At 44.3% G+C, this 20,691-nt stretch overlaps 1 protein-coding gene and 1 pseudogene across 2 annotated transcripts; both read left to right on the forward strand.

Annotated features, from left to right (window-relative positions):
* The first annotated feature begins 1,024 nt into the window (after positions 1-1,024).
* On the forward strand, positions 1,025-6,015 carry LOC311104095 (tRNA-splicing endonuclease subunit Sen54-like). Its single transcript, XM_084145763.1, has 11 exons — positions 1,025-1,096; positions 1,479-1,637; positions 1,854-1,917; positions 2,093-2,176; positions 2,405-2,503; positions 2,625-2,677; positions 2,805-2,906; positions 3,039-3,649; positions 3,840-3,900; positions 4,374-4,487; positions 4,672-6,015. The coding sequence occupies exons 1-11, from the start codon at positions 1,041-1,043 to the stop codon at positions 4,820-4,822; spliced, it is 1,554 nt and encodes a 517-aa protein (XP_084001889.1). The 5' UTR covers positions 1,025-1,040; the 3' UTR covers positions 4,823-6,015.
* An 8,786-nt stretch (positions 6,016-14,801) lies between these two features.
* LOC311139365 (neuronal acetylcholine receptor subunit beta-3-like) lies at positions 14,802-20,282 on the forward strand (annotated as a pseudogene). The gene is made up of 4 exons: positions 14,802-14,897; positions 17,717-17,927; positions 19,695-19,853; positions 19,968-20,282. The product of its transcript is annotated as a neuronal acetylcholine receptor subunit beta-3-like (transcript).
* The last annotated feature ends 409 nt before the right edge of the window (positions 20,283-20,691 follow it).

Below are 20,691 nucleotides of genomic sequence, written 5' to 3' on the forward strand. Positions count from 1 at the left end.
TACCACTCCTACCTTGTCACAACACAACAGATTGGCTCAAATTCCACAAATTAACTTTTAAGAAGGCACACCTGTTAATTGAAATGCATTCCAGGTGACTACCTCATGAAGCTGGTTAAGAGAATGCCAAGAGTGTGCAAAGCTGTCATCAAGGCAAAGGGTGGCTATTTGAAGAATCTCAAATTTAAAATATATTTTGATTTGTTTAACACTTTTTTGGTTACTATATGATTCCATATGTGTTATTTCATAGTTTTGATGTCTTCACTATTATTCTACAATGTAAAAAATAGTAAAAATAAAGAAAAACCCTTGAATGAGTAGGTGTGTCCAAAGTTTTGACTGGTAGTGTCATGCACCCTTCCAAGAGCCCTTTCATTCACAACATTGGTTAACTATTTACATTGAAAGTGAGAAAATAAAAATATGATATGATAAAAATGCAAAGAAGGCATTTATCAATATTAATAAAAAATAAGGTTATCACATATTAATGACATTCCAGTGGTACTATGGAGCAATAAGATTGTGTTTAACACTTGTCTATTTAGAGAATTGCAACACATTCTTAGCCAGGTGATATCCATTTTTTTATACTCATGCTTTGTTTAACAACTAAGCTGCAGGTCTGGGAGACTGTTTTCCTTGTGGCCTCATCACAGCAGATAAAAAGCCTTATTCATTAGCATCAGTGTTTGTGGGATTCCTGAAATAAAAATGTAAAATGTTGTGCTTTGCTGCCCTCTTATGAACTTTATGAGAACGTCTCTCAAAAATGTATGGAGAGGTGCACTAAGACCCAGTCGTCACTAGTTAACACCGCCACAAAGTCATAATTATAGCTAAACCCCCGTCTATTTCTACAATTTAGATTCTTCAAATCAGATTTGAAACCTAACCCTAACTTTAAATGAAGACCAAAAAAACAAATGTTTGTTGGAATTTTTTTTAACGATACAGACAATTTGGACTTTGTGGCTGTCTTATCTAGTTGAAACCCTCGGACCCAGGATGATTTGACTGCAGTCTACCTATCAAACATGGCTGACCAAAACAAAACATCAGCTGAAGTCGAATTCGGCAATGAATTACTAAGGTAAGTGTACAGTTTGAACGCCGTGTTTTTTAATAGTCACTGCGTGAATCGTTTTTACATAATAGTTTTTGTTAAATAAGCTAGCTAATTTCGTACAGTTTTGTTGTGAAATTCGAACTGTTTACATATGCACGTGTTAGCAGCTAGCTAGTTAACCCTCGTAGACGTTAACTGCTACGGACAACGCTAGCTATGGAACCTGAATATGTGGTCAGCGGTCGAATATTTTAATGGATGTCTAACCGAATTAACTAAATGGAAGAGCGGCATTTTCTGGGGGTGATTTCTTACCATATATAGTGAGTAAGACATGTAGCCAGTGCTGACACCAATTGTAGACAGTCAGTCCCTGCAACTTATTGTGCTTCTGATTCAATCACAGCCCATCTGAGCTGTTCGAAGCCCGCACGCGCAGCCACAAGATCCCGGTGCGCGGGCAGAAGGATTTCATTCCCACTGGGTCGGATCGCCAAAGGGATAGGCTTCAGCAGAGTTTGGACGAGCACTGGAATCTAGTATCTGAGGATCGAGTGGAGAGGCTGTGAGTAATGGATGGATGGAGGAACCAAGGACGACTAGACTAGAGTGACCGCAACTAGTAGAATTAGATACTGTATGTGCCATCAACTTTATATATTGTTGGTAGATGATTAGACATAGTCCATATGTATTTGCAGCTTAATATACATGTAAATTCATTGGTATTACTGTGCTTTACAGCTGGTGGCTTGACTCACTCCTTTGTTTTTGTGCCAAGGGGGAACCTGGTGAAGGCTGTGTGGATTCCCAGTGACAGGATAGTGGAGCTGCAGTCACCAGCGGTGAGTAATGGTCCATCAGAGAGAGAGAGGGATTTTGCCATGACAAACTCTCTGCCTCTGCTGATGTCTATTCGAACTCACCTAGAGCTCACCTCTCATTAACATTTAGTATAGGCTAATGTCTGAAGATTTCACATGAAAACTGACATTACATTACTTCTCTGTTCTGCTGTAGGGGAAGTTTTGGCAGACAATGGGGTTTTCTGCCCATGGTAAGCAATGTCTACATCCAGAAGAGGCTCTCTATCTAATGGAGTGTGTAAGTGCATGGGCTCTGCGTTGCCAATAAACATGTTAATCAGGGAGTTGTTACCAGCTCACACCATTCAGGTTATAATTATCCCTAGCCGGAATGTTGTTAACCTAATAAAGATATTTCCATTAGTTTGATATGTGGATCCAAATAAGACTAACACAGTTTATGTAATTCAGACAATCATGTATTTATCTTATAATTGTGATCCCTTGTGATCCTCATAATGAATAGGGGAACCTGCAAGTGTTCTACCAAGACCTGCCACTGTCCATCCAAGAGGGCTATGAGAGATTTCTATACTCAAAGACAATGAGTATACAGCATTACCAGGTATGAGAAAATACAATATAATAACATTTAAGCAGGTATAAACAATGTATCACAGAGCGTAAAGATCCTAAATCATAAACGTATGATTTGACCTAACGTGATGATTTTATTTCCTCTAAAGGTTTTTGGCCATTTGAAGCGACTTGGCTATGTGGTGAACAGATTTGATCCCAGGTAATTGTCTCCCGCACGGGCATGGACTAGTCTAGATTCTAAGGCCTTCCCTTTAACTGGAACCTTTTCCTTAGTTGCATGCAAGCGACTGTATTTATGATCTGAGGATTGGTGTTGTTCCCTGTAGTTCTGTGCCATCGCAGTATGAGAGGCAGTTGAACCTGCCCCAGTCCCGAGACAGATCAGGAAGACTTTCGAAGAGGAAACACAGCCACAGCCCCACCTCCAGGTGAGTGAGCAGACACAGACACACCCAATTTATATTTAGACATGGTTTAATCACTCAGTCAACCCACACACCTCAATGTGATTACTGTCCAATGTGAAACCATGCCTTTCTGACTCTTCTACTGCGCTCCAGGCACACAGGAACACAGGAGGGCCCCACTTCTAAGAGAATGGAGGAGGAGTTAGACTGCAACAGAGAGGAAGAGGACAAGAATCCTGACCCTCTTACAGCCCCAGACATTGATGAAATCCAGACAGCATCACACGTTGACCCCACCACCTCAACCGAGGGTGGCCAGGGCAGGAGCTGGTGGTCAAAGGAAGGCTCCCCAGACCCTGAGCTGCCAGGTCAGCTCCAGAGCTCTGGCTCCCCACGCTGGGACTTCAGCTCCATCCCCTTCCCAGACCTGGGCTCCAGACGCTGGCTCTCCAGCAGCCTGACCTCCCCAGACCCCTGCCTGCTGCCCGGGGCTGTGGGGTCAGTGGGGGCTTGCGATGTGGCCCCCTGGCTGCAGAGGCTCAACCTGCGGGAGGTGAGGATGTCCCGGCGGGAGAGGGAGCGGGACAGGGACCGGTACCGGCGGGACGTCAACCAGGACAGAGAGGTACGACGTTGCAGGAACTGGGCAGAGTACCGGGAGCTGCAGGAGAGAAGGATTCAACAGAGCCGCAGAGATAGGCCGGCACACCTGTGGGAGGGGCCGGTCACACCCCTACATGACCCTGCACAGGTCTCTTCAACTGGTAAGACTAATCTGGAGCTCATTGCTCAAGTTCATATAAATTCCCATATCTGTTTACTCTCTGTGATTCATCGTTACATTAACTCATTATCCCATGTGGTTTACCGAAGTTTAATTACATTGTTCATAAGCAGTATCATGAATGGTTAAAGGTCTAAATGGTTTTTACGTTTCTTCCTTCTTGGACGCAGGTGAGCTGCTGGATAAAATCAATGTGATCAAATCCACACGGCTGCTGGAGGGAGCATCCAGGTATTCCTCTCTTTAGGATCTTATCTAGAAACCATCATTTAATTTAGAAGGAATTATTTTCTAGGCTTTTCTGAGTGTTCCATCCCGGTTTTAAACATATACTAAAAATGGGGAAATCAATCAATCTGCCATCATTAACACAATGTAAAAATCTAATGATTTATTCTTGAAATATTAAAATAGCAAGGGTGACCGGAAAAACAAATTGATATAATTTCAGGCCAAGTGGCAAACAATAATACAGGCACTAGGGATGGGGGTGTGAGCATGCGGGTCTGGGCAGATGAGATGTAGTCATTGTTTGTGTGGGTCTGTAAATTGTTGTTTGTATATGGAGTGAAAAAATAAATAAGATGAGGGAAACCCTATACTGTGGGTTTGTTGAATATGATTAATATTGTCTTAGGATGACATGTACAATATGACGTAGTGGTGCCTGCCTTGTGTTTTGACATTGGGCCTTGTCCTCTCAGTTTGAAAGGTTCAGAGGAGTGGAGGATCTGTTTCAACATTTACCAACCCGACACGGTCGCTGAATTCAAGAAGAGCACTCCCGGAAAACCCTATTCTCGCATGTGTGTGTGCAGGTAAACATCCCAAAACTGGCGGGGGTGTGTTTGCATACTTTATAATCAGTAAAAAAAAAAACATTAAAAAAAAGATATAATACAATTTTCAAAAGAGATAACACAACTGCCATCGAAAGTAATCCTAAATGTATTATTATCAAATGCTACTGCACAACGAATAATGTCTGCTGTCTTCTACCAGTTTCGATGGTCCAGTGCCTGACTTGTGGACAATGAAATTGCTGGCTTTCCAGAGTGGGGACATCCCGGTCACCTATGCAGTGGTGGACCACGGGGACATCTCCTTCTACTCCTTCAAGGACTTCCAGATACCCACAGACGTGTCCTTCTGAGGGTCTGACCACAGCAAACAGTCACACAGCCCTGGTTTAACAACTGTACCCTGCCAAGACTGACTGGGGTGGATCTGAAACTCTGCAACTGGAACTAATGCCAAAGAAATGAACAAAACTGAATTGTCTGAGTGAATTGATGAACTGCAGTCCTCACACTGCTTGATGCTGTAGTATGCCTTCCTCCTGTGTTGCAGACTTCTTTTAGTGGCATATGGTAGCTTAGTGGTTAAGAGCGTTGTGCCAGTAACCGAAAAGTCGCTGGTTCTAATCCCCAAGCCGACTAGGTGAAAAATCTGTCGATGTGCCCTTGAGCAAGGCACTTAACCCTAATTGCTCCTGTAAGTCGCTCTGGATAAGAGCGTCTGCTAAAGGACTAAAATGTAAATGTAAATATGATCGTCTGCATCTGATTGAAGGTAACCTACATAGTCACCATGTCTCATACCAAGCATAGTTTTGTAAAGCCTCTGAAGATTTTGAACCGAATTGACCCGGTTTTCTTCTGCCTTTATCTCATCACCGCCATTTGGTTTCCTGGTATTCATATACTGTGTCAGGAGTGGCTTCACTAGGTATGCACTTAGTATAGATACGGTATGTGTAGATTATTCGTATAGCTCAGCCCTTTGTTTTTGTCTGCTATCTGCCCATATTTGAGATGTATCGAGTCAGCTTTACTGACTGGCCTTTTGTTGTTGTAACCTCACATTTAAGTTACCTGACTCCTGTTCTCTTGTTTTTGTTTCAAATTGCTTGTAAATGAGGGTCTGTATCTGTAGAGTTTATCTTCACTTTATGACTTTGTGGTTGAGTTATTGTGGCATCGTTCTCATTGGTTTACTGTCCTTCCTTACAAAACCAATCCCCCAAAACCCAAGTGTTGCCTACCATACACTTCTGCCCATTACATAAAGAAAATAACCTTTATTCTACTTTTATGACATTCTGTCTGCAATCTATGGGTCTAGTAAGCCTCTGTAATAATGTTTTCTTTCCATTTCCTTTGGGTGGTGTAATCTGAAAATGTAAAGCACATACTCTTCTCTCTTTATATCAGTCCACAAACTCAGTGGTGGTAAAACATTGAGTTGAGGTTACTGACCACAACCTGCTCCTCTCAGCTCTAGCTTACCAGCAAACCCTGTCCATCTGTGACGTGCAGTACAATAATAAACTGGATCTCCACCCTTCAGGATCACATTGTCTCTAAGTCAATAGGTTAGGAGGTGCATCAAACTGCAGATTTGATCCATAATAGAAGGGTCATTCCATGAAGAGTGCCTTTTGCATCCTTTTCATATTTTAAGTAGAAATTGTTCACCAATATTGCATTTTATAAGCATGTTATATTAAATGAAGTGCCCTTTATTATAGACCACATGGAGAATTCAATTAATATGAATAAAGGCTTGCTAAAGTGCCAAAATTCAGCATCAACCCTGTGCCACTTCTAGAAAGATTTTAACCCACTTAATCCCAAAATGTCTCCCAAGTTTCACCATCATTGTAAAGTCCTAGTTATTTTGTTGCTTTGATAAAGTCATTTCTGAAGATGATTATTTCATTTGATTAGTGATTTATTTATTTAAATATGTCCCTCATTTTAAGGTCAACCCTGTTATGTGAACTGAACTCTCATTTTAATATGGTGAAACTATTCCTTTTAAAATATTTTTCTAAAGAAACATTGAACATCTAATAGTCAAATCATAGAGTAAAAGCAGGTGAGCTGGTTCTACAATTTTTGTTGTTGTTGCAATATTCTGGTGTTTTGTGGTGAGAAAATGAGCGGGTCGAGCATAACACGTCAACCCTGTTACCCATACTCTCCTTCCAGACTCACATTAAGAATCTCCAATCCAAAGTTAAATCTAGAATCGGTTTCCTATTTCGCAACAAAGCCTCCTTCACTCATGCTGCCAAACATGCCCTCGTAAAACTGACTATCCTACCGATCCTTGACTTCGGCGATGTCATTTACAAAATAGCCTCCAACACTCTACTCAGCAAATTGGATGTAGTCTATCACAGTGCCATCCGTTTTGTCTCCAAAGCCCCATATAATACCCACCACTGTGACCTGTACGCTCTTGTTGGCTGGTCCTCACTAGATATTCGTCGCCAAACCCACTGGCTCCAGGCCATCTATAAATCACTGCCTTATCTTAGCTCATTGGTCACCATAGCAACACCCACCCGTAGTCTGCGCTCCAGCGGGTATATCTCACTGGTCATCCCCAAAGCCAACACCTCCTTTGGCCGCAATTCCTTCCAGTTCTCTGCTGCCAATGACTGGAACAAATTGCAAAAATCTCTGAAGCTGGAGACACTTATCTCCCTCACTAACTTTAAGCATCAGTTGTCAGAGCACCTTACCGATCACTGCACCTGTACACAGCCCATCTGAAATTAGCCCGCCCAACTACCTCATCCCTATATTGTTATTTATTTTGCTCATTTGTACCCCAGTATCTCTATTTGCACATCATCTCTTGCACATCTATCATTCCAGTGTTAATACTAATTGTAATTATTTTGCACTATAGCCTATTTTATTGCCTTACCTCCATAACTTGCTAAATTTGCACACACTGTATATTATATGTATTTCTGTTGTATTTTTGACTTTGTTTTGTTTTACCCCATATGTAACTCTGTGTTGTTGTTTTTATCGCACTGCTTTGCTTTATCTTGGCCAGGTCGCAGTTGTAAATGAGAACTTGTTCTCAACTGGTTTACCTGGTTAAATAAAGGTGAAAAAATAATAATAAAAAAATAAAAAAAACAGGCTAGACGATTTTTTACAATTTCATTTTTGTGAAGCTTGCATTTAATTGCTACTCCCACAATGGGATTTATGGCTGAATATAAGAAGACATATTAAACACTGTTACTTTATTTGGCACTTAATAGGCACTTACTATAGTAATTTATTTATTTAACCTCTTGAGATGGGAAAACATGTTATGAAGTTGAACATGTGCTCTTTATGACAGAAGGTTTTGGCTTGAACACTGTACCTTTGACAATGGCCCTGAGAAAAGTCAACTAGCCTTTTGATTGGGCCACACTCACATCATATTCTCATTCGCATATAAAACACAGCCCTCTCCCACTTGGACACCATTCTGCTGGACCTGTGAGCCTAAACATACAGCAATGAGCACTCTGTGGCTTCTGTGTTCACTCGCTCTGATGGGTGAGTTCTCATTTTTGATTTCTCTCAGCTCCTCTCTTTCTCCTTGTTTGTCGTTGGCTTCTAAGAGAATAATACATTTTTTGGCACTTTATTGAAAATTGAACTTGTGTATGAGTCCCATATTCTACCACATGTATGAATAACCCATCCACTGTGCCACTGTTTATCAGTTGTGATCCATGTCTTCTGTAATCTAAGGTGTAGGGTCTGTTCTCCTTAGCAGGTGGTGTCTCCACTATGGAGGACTGTTCATACCGGCGTCTTCAGGATCACCTGGGTCTGTCACAGAAAAATGAGATTACAACAGGTCTGCGGCCTGTGGTGCACTGGACCAATTCTACACAAGTTATGGTGGACATGATTCTGTTTGGTATTATGGATTTGGTAAGCCTTTTATAAGTCTTAACCCTTGGGCAACATTTTGTTGGGTGAGCTCTGCCCCCCTGCATATGATAAATACAATTACAACACATCACAATGACCGTGTTTCAGGCTGACTACATTACAGACACGTGCCAGGTCTCACAACACCCGGATAGGCGTTTAACATATCAGCTACACACATCATATGATAGCAATCAAAATCAAATCAAAGTTTATTGGTCGCGTACACAGATGTGCAGGTGTTTTACAGTATGTTTGTAGCTCCAACAGTGCAGTAGAATGTCTCAAATACAATGCAAATACACAAATAATCAAAAGTACAAAATAAATCAAGAAATGACAACGGATCCAATTAACAATTCAGAGTAGATACAATGCTATGAAAAAGTATTTGCCCCCTTTCTAATTTTCTCTACTTTTGCATATTTGTGATACTGAATGTTATCAGATCTTCAACCAAAACCTAATATTAGATAAAGGGAACATAAGTGGACAAATAACACAACAATTACATATTTATTTCATAAACAAAGTTATGCAACACCCAATTCCCCTGTGTGAAAAAGTAATTGCCCCCTTACACTCAATAACTGGTTGTGCCACCTTTAGCTGCAATGACTCCAACCAAATGCTTCCTATAGTTGTTGATCAGTCTCTCACGTTGCTGTGGAGGAATTTTGGCCCACTCTTCCATGCAGAACTGCTTTAACTCAGTGACGTGTGGGTTTTCAAGCATGAACTGCTCGTTTCAAGTCCTACCACAACATCTCAATTGGGATTAGGTCTCGACTTTGACTAGGCCATTCCAAAACTTCAAATTTGTTGCTTGTAGACTTGATTGTGTGTTTTGGATCATTGTCTTGCTGCATTACCCAGCTGCGCTTCAGCTTCAGCTCACAGACAGATGGTCTGACACTCTCCTGTAGAATTATCTGATACAGAGCAGAATTCATGGTTCCTTCTATTAAGGCAAGTCGTCCAGGTCCTGAGGCAGCAAAGCATCCCCAAACCATCACACCACCACCACCATGCTTGACCTTTGGTATGATGTTCTTACTGTGGAATGCAGAGTTTGGTTTTCGCCAGGCATTACTGGAACCATGTTAAGTTAATACTTGCTTTGAACAAATATTGCATACAAATATATAGCAAAAAAGCATTGTATTTTACTACCTTTAGTACTGCAATGTTGCCCTGGGGGTACAAAAGATTATGATTGGATTATCATTTGTAAGCCCCAAACCTCACAAAACAAGACATCATTTTCTGGGGGGATGAAAACAAAAAAGGCATGCAGTATAGGGTACTGTAGTGTTTATAGCTTAATGTGGTTATTTCAACTATGTCAGCAGTTTGTTATGAAGTGTGCAAGTGGATTTCTGTTAGTAAATATGCATGGTGTACACACACTTAGAAAGAAAGTGCTATCTAGAACCTAAAAGGGTTATTCGGCTGTCCCCACAGGAGAACCCTTTGAAGAACCCTTTTTGGTTCCAGGTCAAACCATTTCCACAGAGGGTTCTACCTGGAACCCAAAAGGGTTCTCCTATGGGGACAGCCGAATAACCCTTTTTTCTAAGAGTGTATGTACTACTACCGCCACATACAGGTAACTGCCAAAACAATGGAAACGCTTGAGTAAATGAGGGATACAAAGTATATTGAAAACAGGTGTGGTTCCTGAGTTAATTAAGCAATTAACATCCCATCATGCTTAGTGTCATGTATAAAACTACTGGGCAGGCCATTATTTTGGCTACCATGGCAATGCCCCCATCCACTGGGCACAAGTGGTCACTGAATGTTTTGAGATGCATGAAAATTATGTAAACCATATGCCATGCCAAGCCGTCTGTCACCAGATCAACCCAATTGAACACTTATGTGAGATTCTGGAGTGGTGCCTGAGGCAGCATTTTACACCACCATCAACAAGACACCAAATGATGTCGCATCCCTCCAATAGAGTTCCAGACACTCGTACAATCAATTCCAAGGTGCATTTAAGCTGTTCTGGCTCGTGGTGACCCAAAGCCCTGTTAAGACCCTTTGTTGGTGTTTCCTTTATTTTGGCAGTTACCTGTACATCAATTGAATTTATTCATTTCTGATTGTCTGCAGAACGAGAAGTCCTCAACTTTCACCAGCTATGTCTTAATCTCAACAGTAAGTACAGATGCTGTTGATGTTTTTTCACTCCTATGTATTTCCCTTACGGTCTGTTGTAATCATAATTGATTTTCATGTACCTTTACTTTCTTAACCCCTGTATTATGTACAGGCCTGGGTGAATTACTTCATAGCTTGGGATCCAAAGGAATTTTGTGGAATTAAAAAAATGACTGTTCCAAGAGAAAGGGTCTGGATACCAGATATAAGTATCCAAGAAGAGTGAGTACCATTCATACGTCTCAGCAATATTTTAGCAGTCAACCCATTTTCACTATGGAGTGATATTTTCCCTTTCTGTTTCATTAAAATGTAACACATGAATAGCTTTGTAATTATACTATAACATGAGATAATAATAACAAGTTATCCTTCTCTACTTCATCGTTAGCCTTTATGTACAGTCCATCACAATGAAATACCATTTATCAAAGTGTTTCCACACTTTACGTTTGTATGTTTGACAAGGGGTCAAATAACACTAAACGAAGTGCTCATACCACACAGTGTCACGCCCTGGCTCTGGGGACGCTTGTATGTTGAGCCAGGGTGTGAGTGTTCTTTATGTTGTTCTAGTTTTGTGTTTCTAGGGTATAGTTCTTGTATTGTGTTTCTATGTTGGCCAGAGTGGTTCTCAATCAGAGGCAACGAGTGTCAGCTGTTGCTGGTTGTCTCTGATTGGGAACCATATTTAAACAGTCTGTTTTTCCACAGTGTTTGTGGGATCTTGTTCCTGTTGTAGGTTTGTACCTTTGGACGTCACGTATCGTTTTTGTTATTTTGTTCGTGTATCAATAATAAAAGCATGTTCGCAAATAACGCTGCGCCTTGGTCCTCTGTATACGACGATCGTGACAGAAGATCCCACCAAAACTGGACCAAGCAGCGTGTCCAGGAGCCATCGCCAGGGGAATCTCTAGCGGATCTCCGTTGCAACCTCGACTGGGTCAAGCCAAGTGAAGAGCAGAGAGGTTGGACTTTGGAGCAGTGGAGTAAGAGTCTCGACTGGGCCAAGCCAAGTGAAGAGCAGAGAGGTTGGACTTTGAAGCAGTGGAGTGAGTGTCTGGCTAGAGACATGGAGGCCTGGTCCAAGAGGAGAGCCGCCCAGAAAATGTTTAGGGGGGGGCTCACGCCGTGGACGACGGGGCAGCAGGAGGCCGCGATAGAGCGGTCCAGCGGGTTGGCAGAGGAGGCCGCCAGGTTACGGGGGCCACTGGTATTAAAGGGGAAGGAAAGTGTAGAGGCACGGCGAGCGGTACTGGGGTGTGTTACCAGTCCGGTCCGGCCCGTTCCTGATCCCCGCGTAGGGCCAGTGGTGTGTGTCCCCAGTACGGTCCGGCTTGTTCCTGTCCCTCGCATCGAGCCTGTGGTGCGCATCGCCAGCCCGGTCCGGCCTGTTCCTGCTCCCCGCACCAAGCCAATGGTGCGCGTCGCCAGCCCGGTCTGGCCTGTTCCTGCTCCCTGCACCAAGCCAATGGTGCGCGTCGCCAGCCCGGCCCGGCCTGTTCCTGCTCCCCGCACCAAGTCAGTGGTGCGCTTCGTCAGCCCGGCTCGGTCCGTTCCTGCTCCCCACACCAAGCCAGTGGTGTGCGTCGTCAGCCTGGCCCGGCCAGTTCCTCCTCCCCGCACCAAGCCAGTGGTGCGCGTCGCCGGCCCGGCCAGTTCCTGCTCCCTGCACCAAGTCAGTGGTGCGTTTCGTCAGCCCAGCTCGGCCCGCTCCTGCTCCCCGCACCAAGGCAGTGGTGCGCTTCGTCAGCCCGGCTCGGTCCGTTCCTGCTCCCCACACCAAGCCAGTGGTGTGCGTCGTCAGTCCGGCACAGCCCGTGCCTGTTCCACCGGTGCCTGGTTCGGCACGGGTCAGCTGCTTCACGCCGGAGCTAGAGCAATCCGCTCCACCAGTGTGCAGTCCAGCTCCGGTCAGCAGGGCCAGACCGGACCAGGGGTACTGTGGGGGGTTAGAGAGGGAGTGGGGATCATGCCCAGATCCGGATCCGCCGCCAAGGCAGAGTGCCCACCCGGTCCCTCCCCTGTGGTGTTCTGTTGGCGCGGTCGGAGTCCGCGCCTTTGGGGGGGGGGGGGGTACTGTCACGCCCTGGCTCTGGGGACGCTTGTATGTTGAGCCAGGGTGTGAGTGTTCTTTATGTTGTTCTAGTTTTGTGTTTCTAGGGTATAGTTCTTGTATTGTGTTTCTATGTTGGCCAGAGGGGTTCTCAATCAGAGGCAACGAGTGTCAGCTGTTGCTGGTTGTCTCTGATTGGGAACCATATTTAAACAGTCTGTTTTTCCACAGTGTTTGTGGGATCTTGTTCCTGTTGTAGGTTTGTACCTTTGGACGTCACGTATCGTTTTTGTTATTTTGTTCGTGTATCAATAATAAAAGCATGTTCGCAAATAACGCTGCGCCTTGGTCCTCTGTATACGACGATCGTGACAGAAGATCCCACCAAAACTGGACCAAGCAGCGTGTCCAGGAGCCATCGCCAGGGGAATCTCTAGCGGATCTCCGTTGCAACCTCGACTGGGTCAAGCCAAGTGAAGAGCAGAGAGGTTGGACTTTGGAGCAGTGGAGTAAGAGTCTCGACTGGGCCAAGCCAAGTGAAGAGCAGAGAGGTTGGACTTTGAAGCAGTGGAGTGAGTGTCTGGCTAGAGACATGGAGGCCTGGTCCAAGAGGAGAGCCGCCCAGAAAATGTTTAGGGGGGGGCTCACGCCGTGGACGACGGGGCAGCAGGAGGCCGCGATAGAGCGGTCCAGCGGGTTGGCAGAGGAGGCCGCCAGGTTACGGGGGCCACTGGTATTAAAGGGGAAGGAAAGTGTAGAGGCACGGCGAGCGGTACTGGGGTGTGTTACCAGTCCGGTCCGGCCCGTTCCTGATCCCCGCGTAGGGCCAGTGGTGTGTGTCCCCAGTACGGTCCGGCTTGTTCCTGTCCCTCGCATCGAGCCTGTGGTGCGCATCGCCAGCCCAGTCCGGCCTGTTCCTGCTCCCCGCACCAAGCCAATGGTGCGCGTCGCCAGCCCGGTCTGGCCTGTTCCTGCTCCCTGCACCAAGCCAATGGTGCGCGTCGCCAGCCCGGCCCGGCCTGTTCCTGCTCCCCGCACCAAGTCAGTGGTGCGCTTCGTCAGCCCGGCTCGGTCCGTTCCTGCTCCCCACACCAAGCCAGTGGTGTGCGTCGTCAGCCTGGCCCGGCCAGTTCCTCCTCCCCGCACCAAGCCAGTGGTGCGCGTCGCCGGCCCCGCCAGTTCCTGCTCCCTGCACCAAGTCAGTGGTGCGTTTCGTCAGCCCAGCTCGGCCCGCTCCTGCTCCCCGCACCAAGGCAGTGGTGCGCTTCGTCAGCCCGGCTCGGTCCGTTCCTGCTCCCCACACCAAGCCAGTGGTGTGCGTCGTCAGTCCGGCACAGCCCGTGCCTGTTCCACCGGTGCCTGGTTCGGCACGGGTCAGCTGCTTCACGCCGGAGCTAGAGCAATCCGCTCCACCAGTGTGCAGTCCAGCTCCGGTCAGCAGGGCCAGACCGGACCAGGGGTACTGTGGGGGGTTAGAGAGGGAGTGGGGATCATGCCCAGATCCGGATCCGCCGCCAAGGCAGAGTGCCCACCCGGTCCCTCCCCTGTGGTGTTCTGTTGGCGCGGTCAGAGTCCGCGCCTTTGGGGGGGGGGGGGGTACTGTCACGCCCTGGCTCTGGGGACGCTTGTATGTTGAGCCAGGGTGTGAGTGTTCTTTATGTTGTTCTAGTTTTGTGTTTCTAGGGTATAGTTCTTGTATTGTGTTTCTATGTTGGCCAGAGGGGTTCTCAATCAGAGGCAACGAGTGTCAGCTGTTGCTGGTTGTCTCTGATTGGGAACCATATTTAAACAGTCTGTTTTTCCACAGTGTTTGTGGGATCTTGTTCCTGTTGTAGGTTTGTGGTTTGCACCTTTGGACGTCACGTATCGTTTTTGTTATTTTGTTCGTGTATCAATAATAAAAGCATGTTCGCAAATAACGCTGCGCCTTGGTCCTCTGTATACGACGATCGTGACACACAGTCAATACTACATAACGTAGCATGCCAATAAAACACCTGTCGTTGCTGTACCTTTCATTGATGTCGTCCAACAACGATGAGACAGGGAGGAGGTGAGAGCCCTGGTGGAGTGGTGCAAAGATAATAACCTCTCCCTCAACAAAATGAAGGAGCTGATTGTGGACTACAGGAGACAGCAGAGAGAGAGAGCACGCCCCCATCCACATGGACGGGGCAGCAGTGGAGAAGATCAAAAGCTTAAAGTTCTTCAGCGTGCACATCACTGAGGACCTGAAATGGTCCCTACACACCGACACCGTGGTGAAGGCGCAACAGCGCCCCTTCAACCTCAGGAGGCTGAAGAAATTCAGTTTGTCCCCTAAGACTCTCAAACTTCTACAGATGCACCATCAAGAGCATTCTGTTGGTCTGTTGGGCTGTATCACAGCCTGGTAAGGCAACTGCACCACCCACAACCGCAGGGCTCTCCAGAGGGTGGTGCGGTCAGCCCAACGCTTCACTGGGGGCACACTGCCTGCCCTCCAGGACATCTATAACACCTGGTGTTACAGGAAGGTCAAGAAGATAATCAAGGACCTCAGCCACCCGAGCCACGACCTGTTCACCCTGCTACCATCTAGCAGGTGGAGACAGTACAGGTGCATCAAAGCTGGGACCGAGAGACTAAAAAACAGCTTCTATCTCCAGGTCATCAGACTGCTGAACAGTTTTCACTAGCCGGCCTCCGCCCGGTACCCAGCCCTGCACCTTTGTCACTGTTACTAGCCGACTACGACAGGGTACTCTACCCTTCACCTTAGAGACTGCTTCCCTAAGTACACAGTCATTGAACACTGGTCACTTTAATGATGTATTGGTCTAAAATTGTTTCTGTGATTAGAAACATAAGATTAACATTCCTGCAACATTATTTTGTTGAAATATAATTTGATCTGAGAAATTAAAGTTCAACTCGTTATATGTAAGTACTGTTGTCGACATAGCTCATCCATATAAATACTGCTGTACATACCTTTTTCATGTTCATACGTCTATACACACCAGGTATTTATATTACGGACTCTGACATTGCCGTTTTCAATAATGCTCAATCTGATGTTTCTTTATTTCTTGTTTATTCTTTGTATTAGTTTTGTCCTGTTAGCTATTTACTGCATTGCTGGCAGCATCTGACATGAAAACAGAACCAATACTGCCTGGTGAGAAAAGCTACAGAGTGCTAGATATAGGGGAAGTAATCAGGGTAGTGATGAAGTCCAGGTGTGCCTAATGATGGTTGCCAGGTGTGCCAAATGATGGGTTGCCAGGACCGGTGGTTAGTAAACCGGCGACGTCGAGCCCCGGAGCGGGGGAGTGGGAGTAGATGTGTCACGTCCGCTAATCTGTGTAAGCGACAAATAAACGTTGATTGGATTATTTGTAGTTGATTGTTAACCATAGAAACCATAATGACATACTGATAAAAAGTGATCATCTTTCAGCTAGCCTTTGTAGGGAACAAACAATGGGCATTGGAGCTGAATATGAGAACCCTATGTCTCTGTGTGTTTAGTGCACTGTTTCAGGGGCAAAATACAAAGCTGCTTTTATGAAAAGTCTGTTTCCACCAATTAAAACTGGTCTGTTTGGTGTCCTTTGAAACCTGATCTCAGTCTGGGATTGGATGCACAACCTTTTTTGCCTTCGCACTGTCCCACTGAACTATACTTCTGAACTTCCTTTACCAATTGCACCATTATATATTTTATATAATGTTGTAACCTTCTAAATCTTTGAATTTTTGGTCCTTCATAGTAACAAGCTCTGATGTTATTCAGAAGTAACAAATATCATTGTCTTCCTTGGTAAAGAAAGTAAAGTCTTACAGTGGCCAAATACTGATACATCTTTGTCTGCACCTTCAGCATCTCTGATACAGGTAGCACCATATTGAGCCCATATGTCCAGGTGCATCATAATTGGTTAGCTCAAGTGATCGACCAGCGCCGGCTGACCACTTCCTGCAAGATGGATCTTTATAGGTTCCCCCTTGACACTCAGAGCTGCAGCGTCACCTTTAAGTCCATGATACACAGAGGTACCCCCCCCCCCAACACACGCACGTCTTTGTAACTTAGCCTCTTTCATCAACTCCTTTTCATCACCCTCTTTTCAGAGTGTTGCGGTAGTACTATACAAATATAGTACTATACAAATATAGTACTATACAAACTGGTACTATACAAATATAGTACTATACAAACATGGTACTATGCAAATATAGTACTATACAAACATGGTACTATACAAATATAGTACTATACAAACATGGTACTATACAAACATGGTACTATACAAATATAGTACTATACAAATATAGTACTATACAAACATGGTACTATACAAATATAGTACTATACAAATATAGTACTATACAAACATGGTACTATACAAATATAGTACTATACAAACATGGTACTATGCAAATATAGTACTATACAAACATGGTACTATACAAATATAGTACTATACAAACATGGTACTATACAAACATGGTACTATACAAATATAGTACTATACAAATATAGTACTATACAAACATGGTACTATACAAATATAGTACTATACAAACATGGTACTATACAAATATAGTACTATACAAACATGGTACTATACAAACATGGTACTATACAAACATGGTACTATACAAACATGGTACTGTACAAATATAGTACTATACAAACATGTAATGTCAACAACATCCATTCTCTTCAGCATCAGAAATCAAATTGCGATCATTCGCCGGCACCACTGCAGTGAACCTAATGACTAGGGAGAGCATGACTACACTGGATGAATGGGATTTCCTGGGCATTGCTATGACTGAGGAAGAGCTAAATTATGGTGGTGAAGAAAAATGGCACCAGCTAACATACAAGGTATTAATGGAGGCAATGAGAGCATGATCTAAAAATGGAATGACTGTTGTTATGTTAGGCCTATTTCATAATTTACAAGAGACTAATACAAACTGAAGGGATCACACCTGTCCCTTTCTTAATTATAATAAGTATTTTTAAGAAGTATTTTTTGTCTATCGTGCATTCTAATTCATATGATCCTTTTCCCCTTCCATACAGATCACCTTACGAAGGAGGCCACTATTATATATAATCAACCTTGTGGTACCAATTGCCTTTTTTCTTGTGTTGGATTTGGCCTCCTTTTTCATCAGTGAGGCCAAAGGCGAAAAGCTAGGCTTCAAAGTGACCATACTCTTGTCTATCTCTGTCCTATTGTTGATTCTCAATGACATCCTGCCCTCCACAGCAAACAGCCTGCCAGTGATAGGTGAGAGGTTACCACATTATAGGTTTACAGCATGGTAAATACAAGACCCCCCCCCCCCACACACACACATTGTATTCAGCCTTATGTCATTTCAACTACAGTGAGGGAAAAAAGTATTTGATCCCCTGCTGATTTTGTACGTTTGCCCACTCACAAAGATATGATCAGTCTATAATTTTAATGGTAGGTTTATTTGAACAGTGAGAAAAAGAATAACAACAACAAAATCCAGAAAAATGCATGTCAAAAATGTTATAAATTGATTTGCATTTTAACGAGGGAAATAAGCACTTGACCCCTCTGCAAAACATGACTTAGTACTTGGTGGCAAAACCCTTGTTGGCAATCACAGAGGTCAGACGTTTCTTGTAGTTGGCCACCAGGTTTGCACACATCTCAGGAGGGATTTTGTTCCACTCCTCTTTGCAGATCTTCTCCAAGTCATTAAGGTTTCGAGGCTGACATTTGGCAACTCGAACCTTCAGCTCCCTCCACAGATTTTCTATGGGATTAAGGTCTGGAGACTGGCTAGGCCACTCCAGGACCTTAATGTGCTTCTTCTTGAGCCACTCCTTTGTTGCCTTGGCCGTGTGTTTTGGGTCATTGTCATGCTGGAATACCCATCCACGACCCATTTTCAATGCCCTGGCTGAGGGAAGGAGGTTCTCACCCAAGATTTGACGGTACATGGCCCCGTCCATCATCCCTTTGATGCAGTGAAGTTGTCCTGTCCCCTTAGCAGAAAAACACCCCCAAAGCATAATGTTTCCACCTCCATGTTTGACACTGGGGATGGTGTTCTTGGGGTCATAGGCAGCATTCCTCCTCCTCCAAACACGGCGAGTTGAGTTGATGCCAAAGAGCTCGATTTTGGTCTCATCTGACCACAACACTTTCACCTAGTTCTCCTCTGAATCATTCAGAGGTTCATTGGCAAACTTCAGACGGCCCTGTATATGTGCTTTCTTGAGCAGGGGGACCTTGCTTTTCAGTCCTTCACGACGTAGTGTGTTACCAATTGTTTTCTTGGTGACTATGGTCCCAGCTGCCTTGAGATCATTGACAATATCCTCCGTGTAGTTCTGGGCTGATTCCTCACTGTTCTCATGATCATTGCAACTCCACGAGGTGAGATCTTGCATGGAGCCGCAGGCCGAGGGAAATTCACAGTTATTTTGTGTTTCTTCCATTTGCGAATAATCGCACCAACTGTTGTCACCTTCTCACCAAGCTGCTTGGCGATGGTATTGTAGCCCATTCCAGCCTTGTGTAGGTCTACAATCTTGTCCCTGACATCCTTGGAGAGCTCTTTGGTCTTGGCCATGGTGGAGAGTTTGGAATCTGATTGATTGATTGCTTATATGGACAGGTGTCTTTTATACAGGTAACAAGCTGAGATTAGGAGCACTCCCTTTAAGAGTGTGCTCCTAATCTCAGCTCGTTACCTGTATAAAAGACACCTGGGAGCCAGAAATCTTTCTGATTGAGAGGGGGTCATATACCTATTTCCCTCATTAAAATGCAAATCAATTTATAACATTTTTGACATGCGCTTTTCTGGATTTTTTTGTTATTATTCTTTCTCTCACTGTTCAAATAAACCTACCATTAAAATTATAGCCTGATCATTTCTTTGTCAGTGGGCAAACCTACAAAATCAGCAGGGGATCAAATATATTTTTCCCTCACTGTATCTTTATTCTGAGTATTTCCCCATAATCTTCAAAGTGTTTTCAATTTATATCATTGACATCTCCCTTTCTCCAGCTCTTTACTGCATCGTAATCTTTGCCCTTACGGGCCTCAGTCTCCTGGAGACCATGCTGGTGAGCTTCCTGATTGATATGGACAGCAGGGTTGATCAGAACATCCAGACCTCTGCTAAGACCTGTGAAGAGACTCAGGAAGAGACTGACTGCCAAAGAGGTGAAATCTCTAGTTCTTTTGTCATTCTCATACGAGATTGATTATGATCCCGGACATTACTGGGGCCATAAGAGGTAGAATATAACACCCCCAACACCATTGACTCGACTCCAGCAACTGCTAGAAAACCTTCCAATTTTCTTCTTAGAGCCTGAGAGAGATGCTGAGAGCAGCCTGGAGAAGGTGGACACCCTTAACAAGAAGGACCTTGATGGAGACTGGCTGAACAACTCCCACATGCTGCAGCTGATCCTAGAGGAGGTGCAGAATGTACGGCAGGAATGGTTCTCTGTTAATGTGAGATGTGGCAAGAAAAAGCCTGGGTTCTGGGAGAGAGTGGCCAGACGCATTGACCAGGCTTACTTCTGCCTTTATCTCATTACAACCATTTGTTTTCTGATATTCATAAGTTTTATGTGGCTTCACTAATTGTGCACAGTGCACTTACAATATATGAGTGCACTTACAATATATGAGGCTCTTTGTGTTACTTATATGCATAATATCGATACTTACCGGTAAATAATAATGGTAAATTCCATAAAAGTATTCTTTAGAAATAGCTGTTTCACTGCAAGCCCTGTAGACCAATGCCTTTAACAGTATACTTTACATAATATTCATTACCTGACTCTTGTTCACTTGGCTACTGCTTCTGTTATTAAGGCTATCGTTCATGTTTGTGATTGAGCTAACTGTAATAAATAAATTACTATTTGCAACATATTCATTAAGTTGTTTCCAGTAGCGGTGCGTGGGTAAAATCACTGGGCAAGTCTAGTAAAAAAAAAAAGAAGCCATATAACAACCTATGTGTTGTGATAATTGCTTTGTTTGC

Source organism: Coregonus lavaretus (assembly GCF_964263955.1).
Source record: "Coregonus lavaretus genome assembly, chromosome: 2".
Taxonomy (NCBI): domain Eukaryota; kingdom Metazoa; phylum Chordata; class Actinopteri; order Salmoniformes; family Salmonidae; genus Coregonus; species Coregonus lavaretus.

Excerpts from the sequence above, each read along its gene's own strand:
- LOC311104095 (XM_084145763.1), top strand. The coding sequence starts at position 1,041 with ATGGCTGACCAAAACAAAACATCAGCTGAAGTCGAATTCGGCAATGAA. Across the intron at positions 2,177-2,404 it reads CTCTCTATCTAATGGAGTGT|GGGAACCTGCAAGTGTTCTA; the intron begins GTAAGTGCATGG and ends CATAATGAATAG. Across the intron at positions 4,488-4,671 it reads TCTCGCATGTGTGTGTGCAG|TTTCGATGGTCCAGTGCCTG; the intron begins GTAAACATCCCA and ends GTCTTCTACCAG.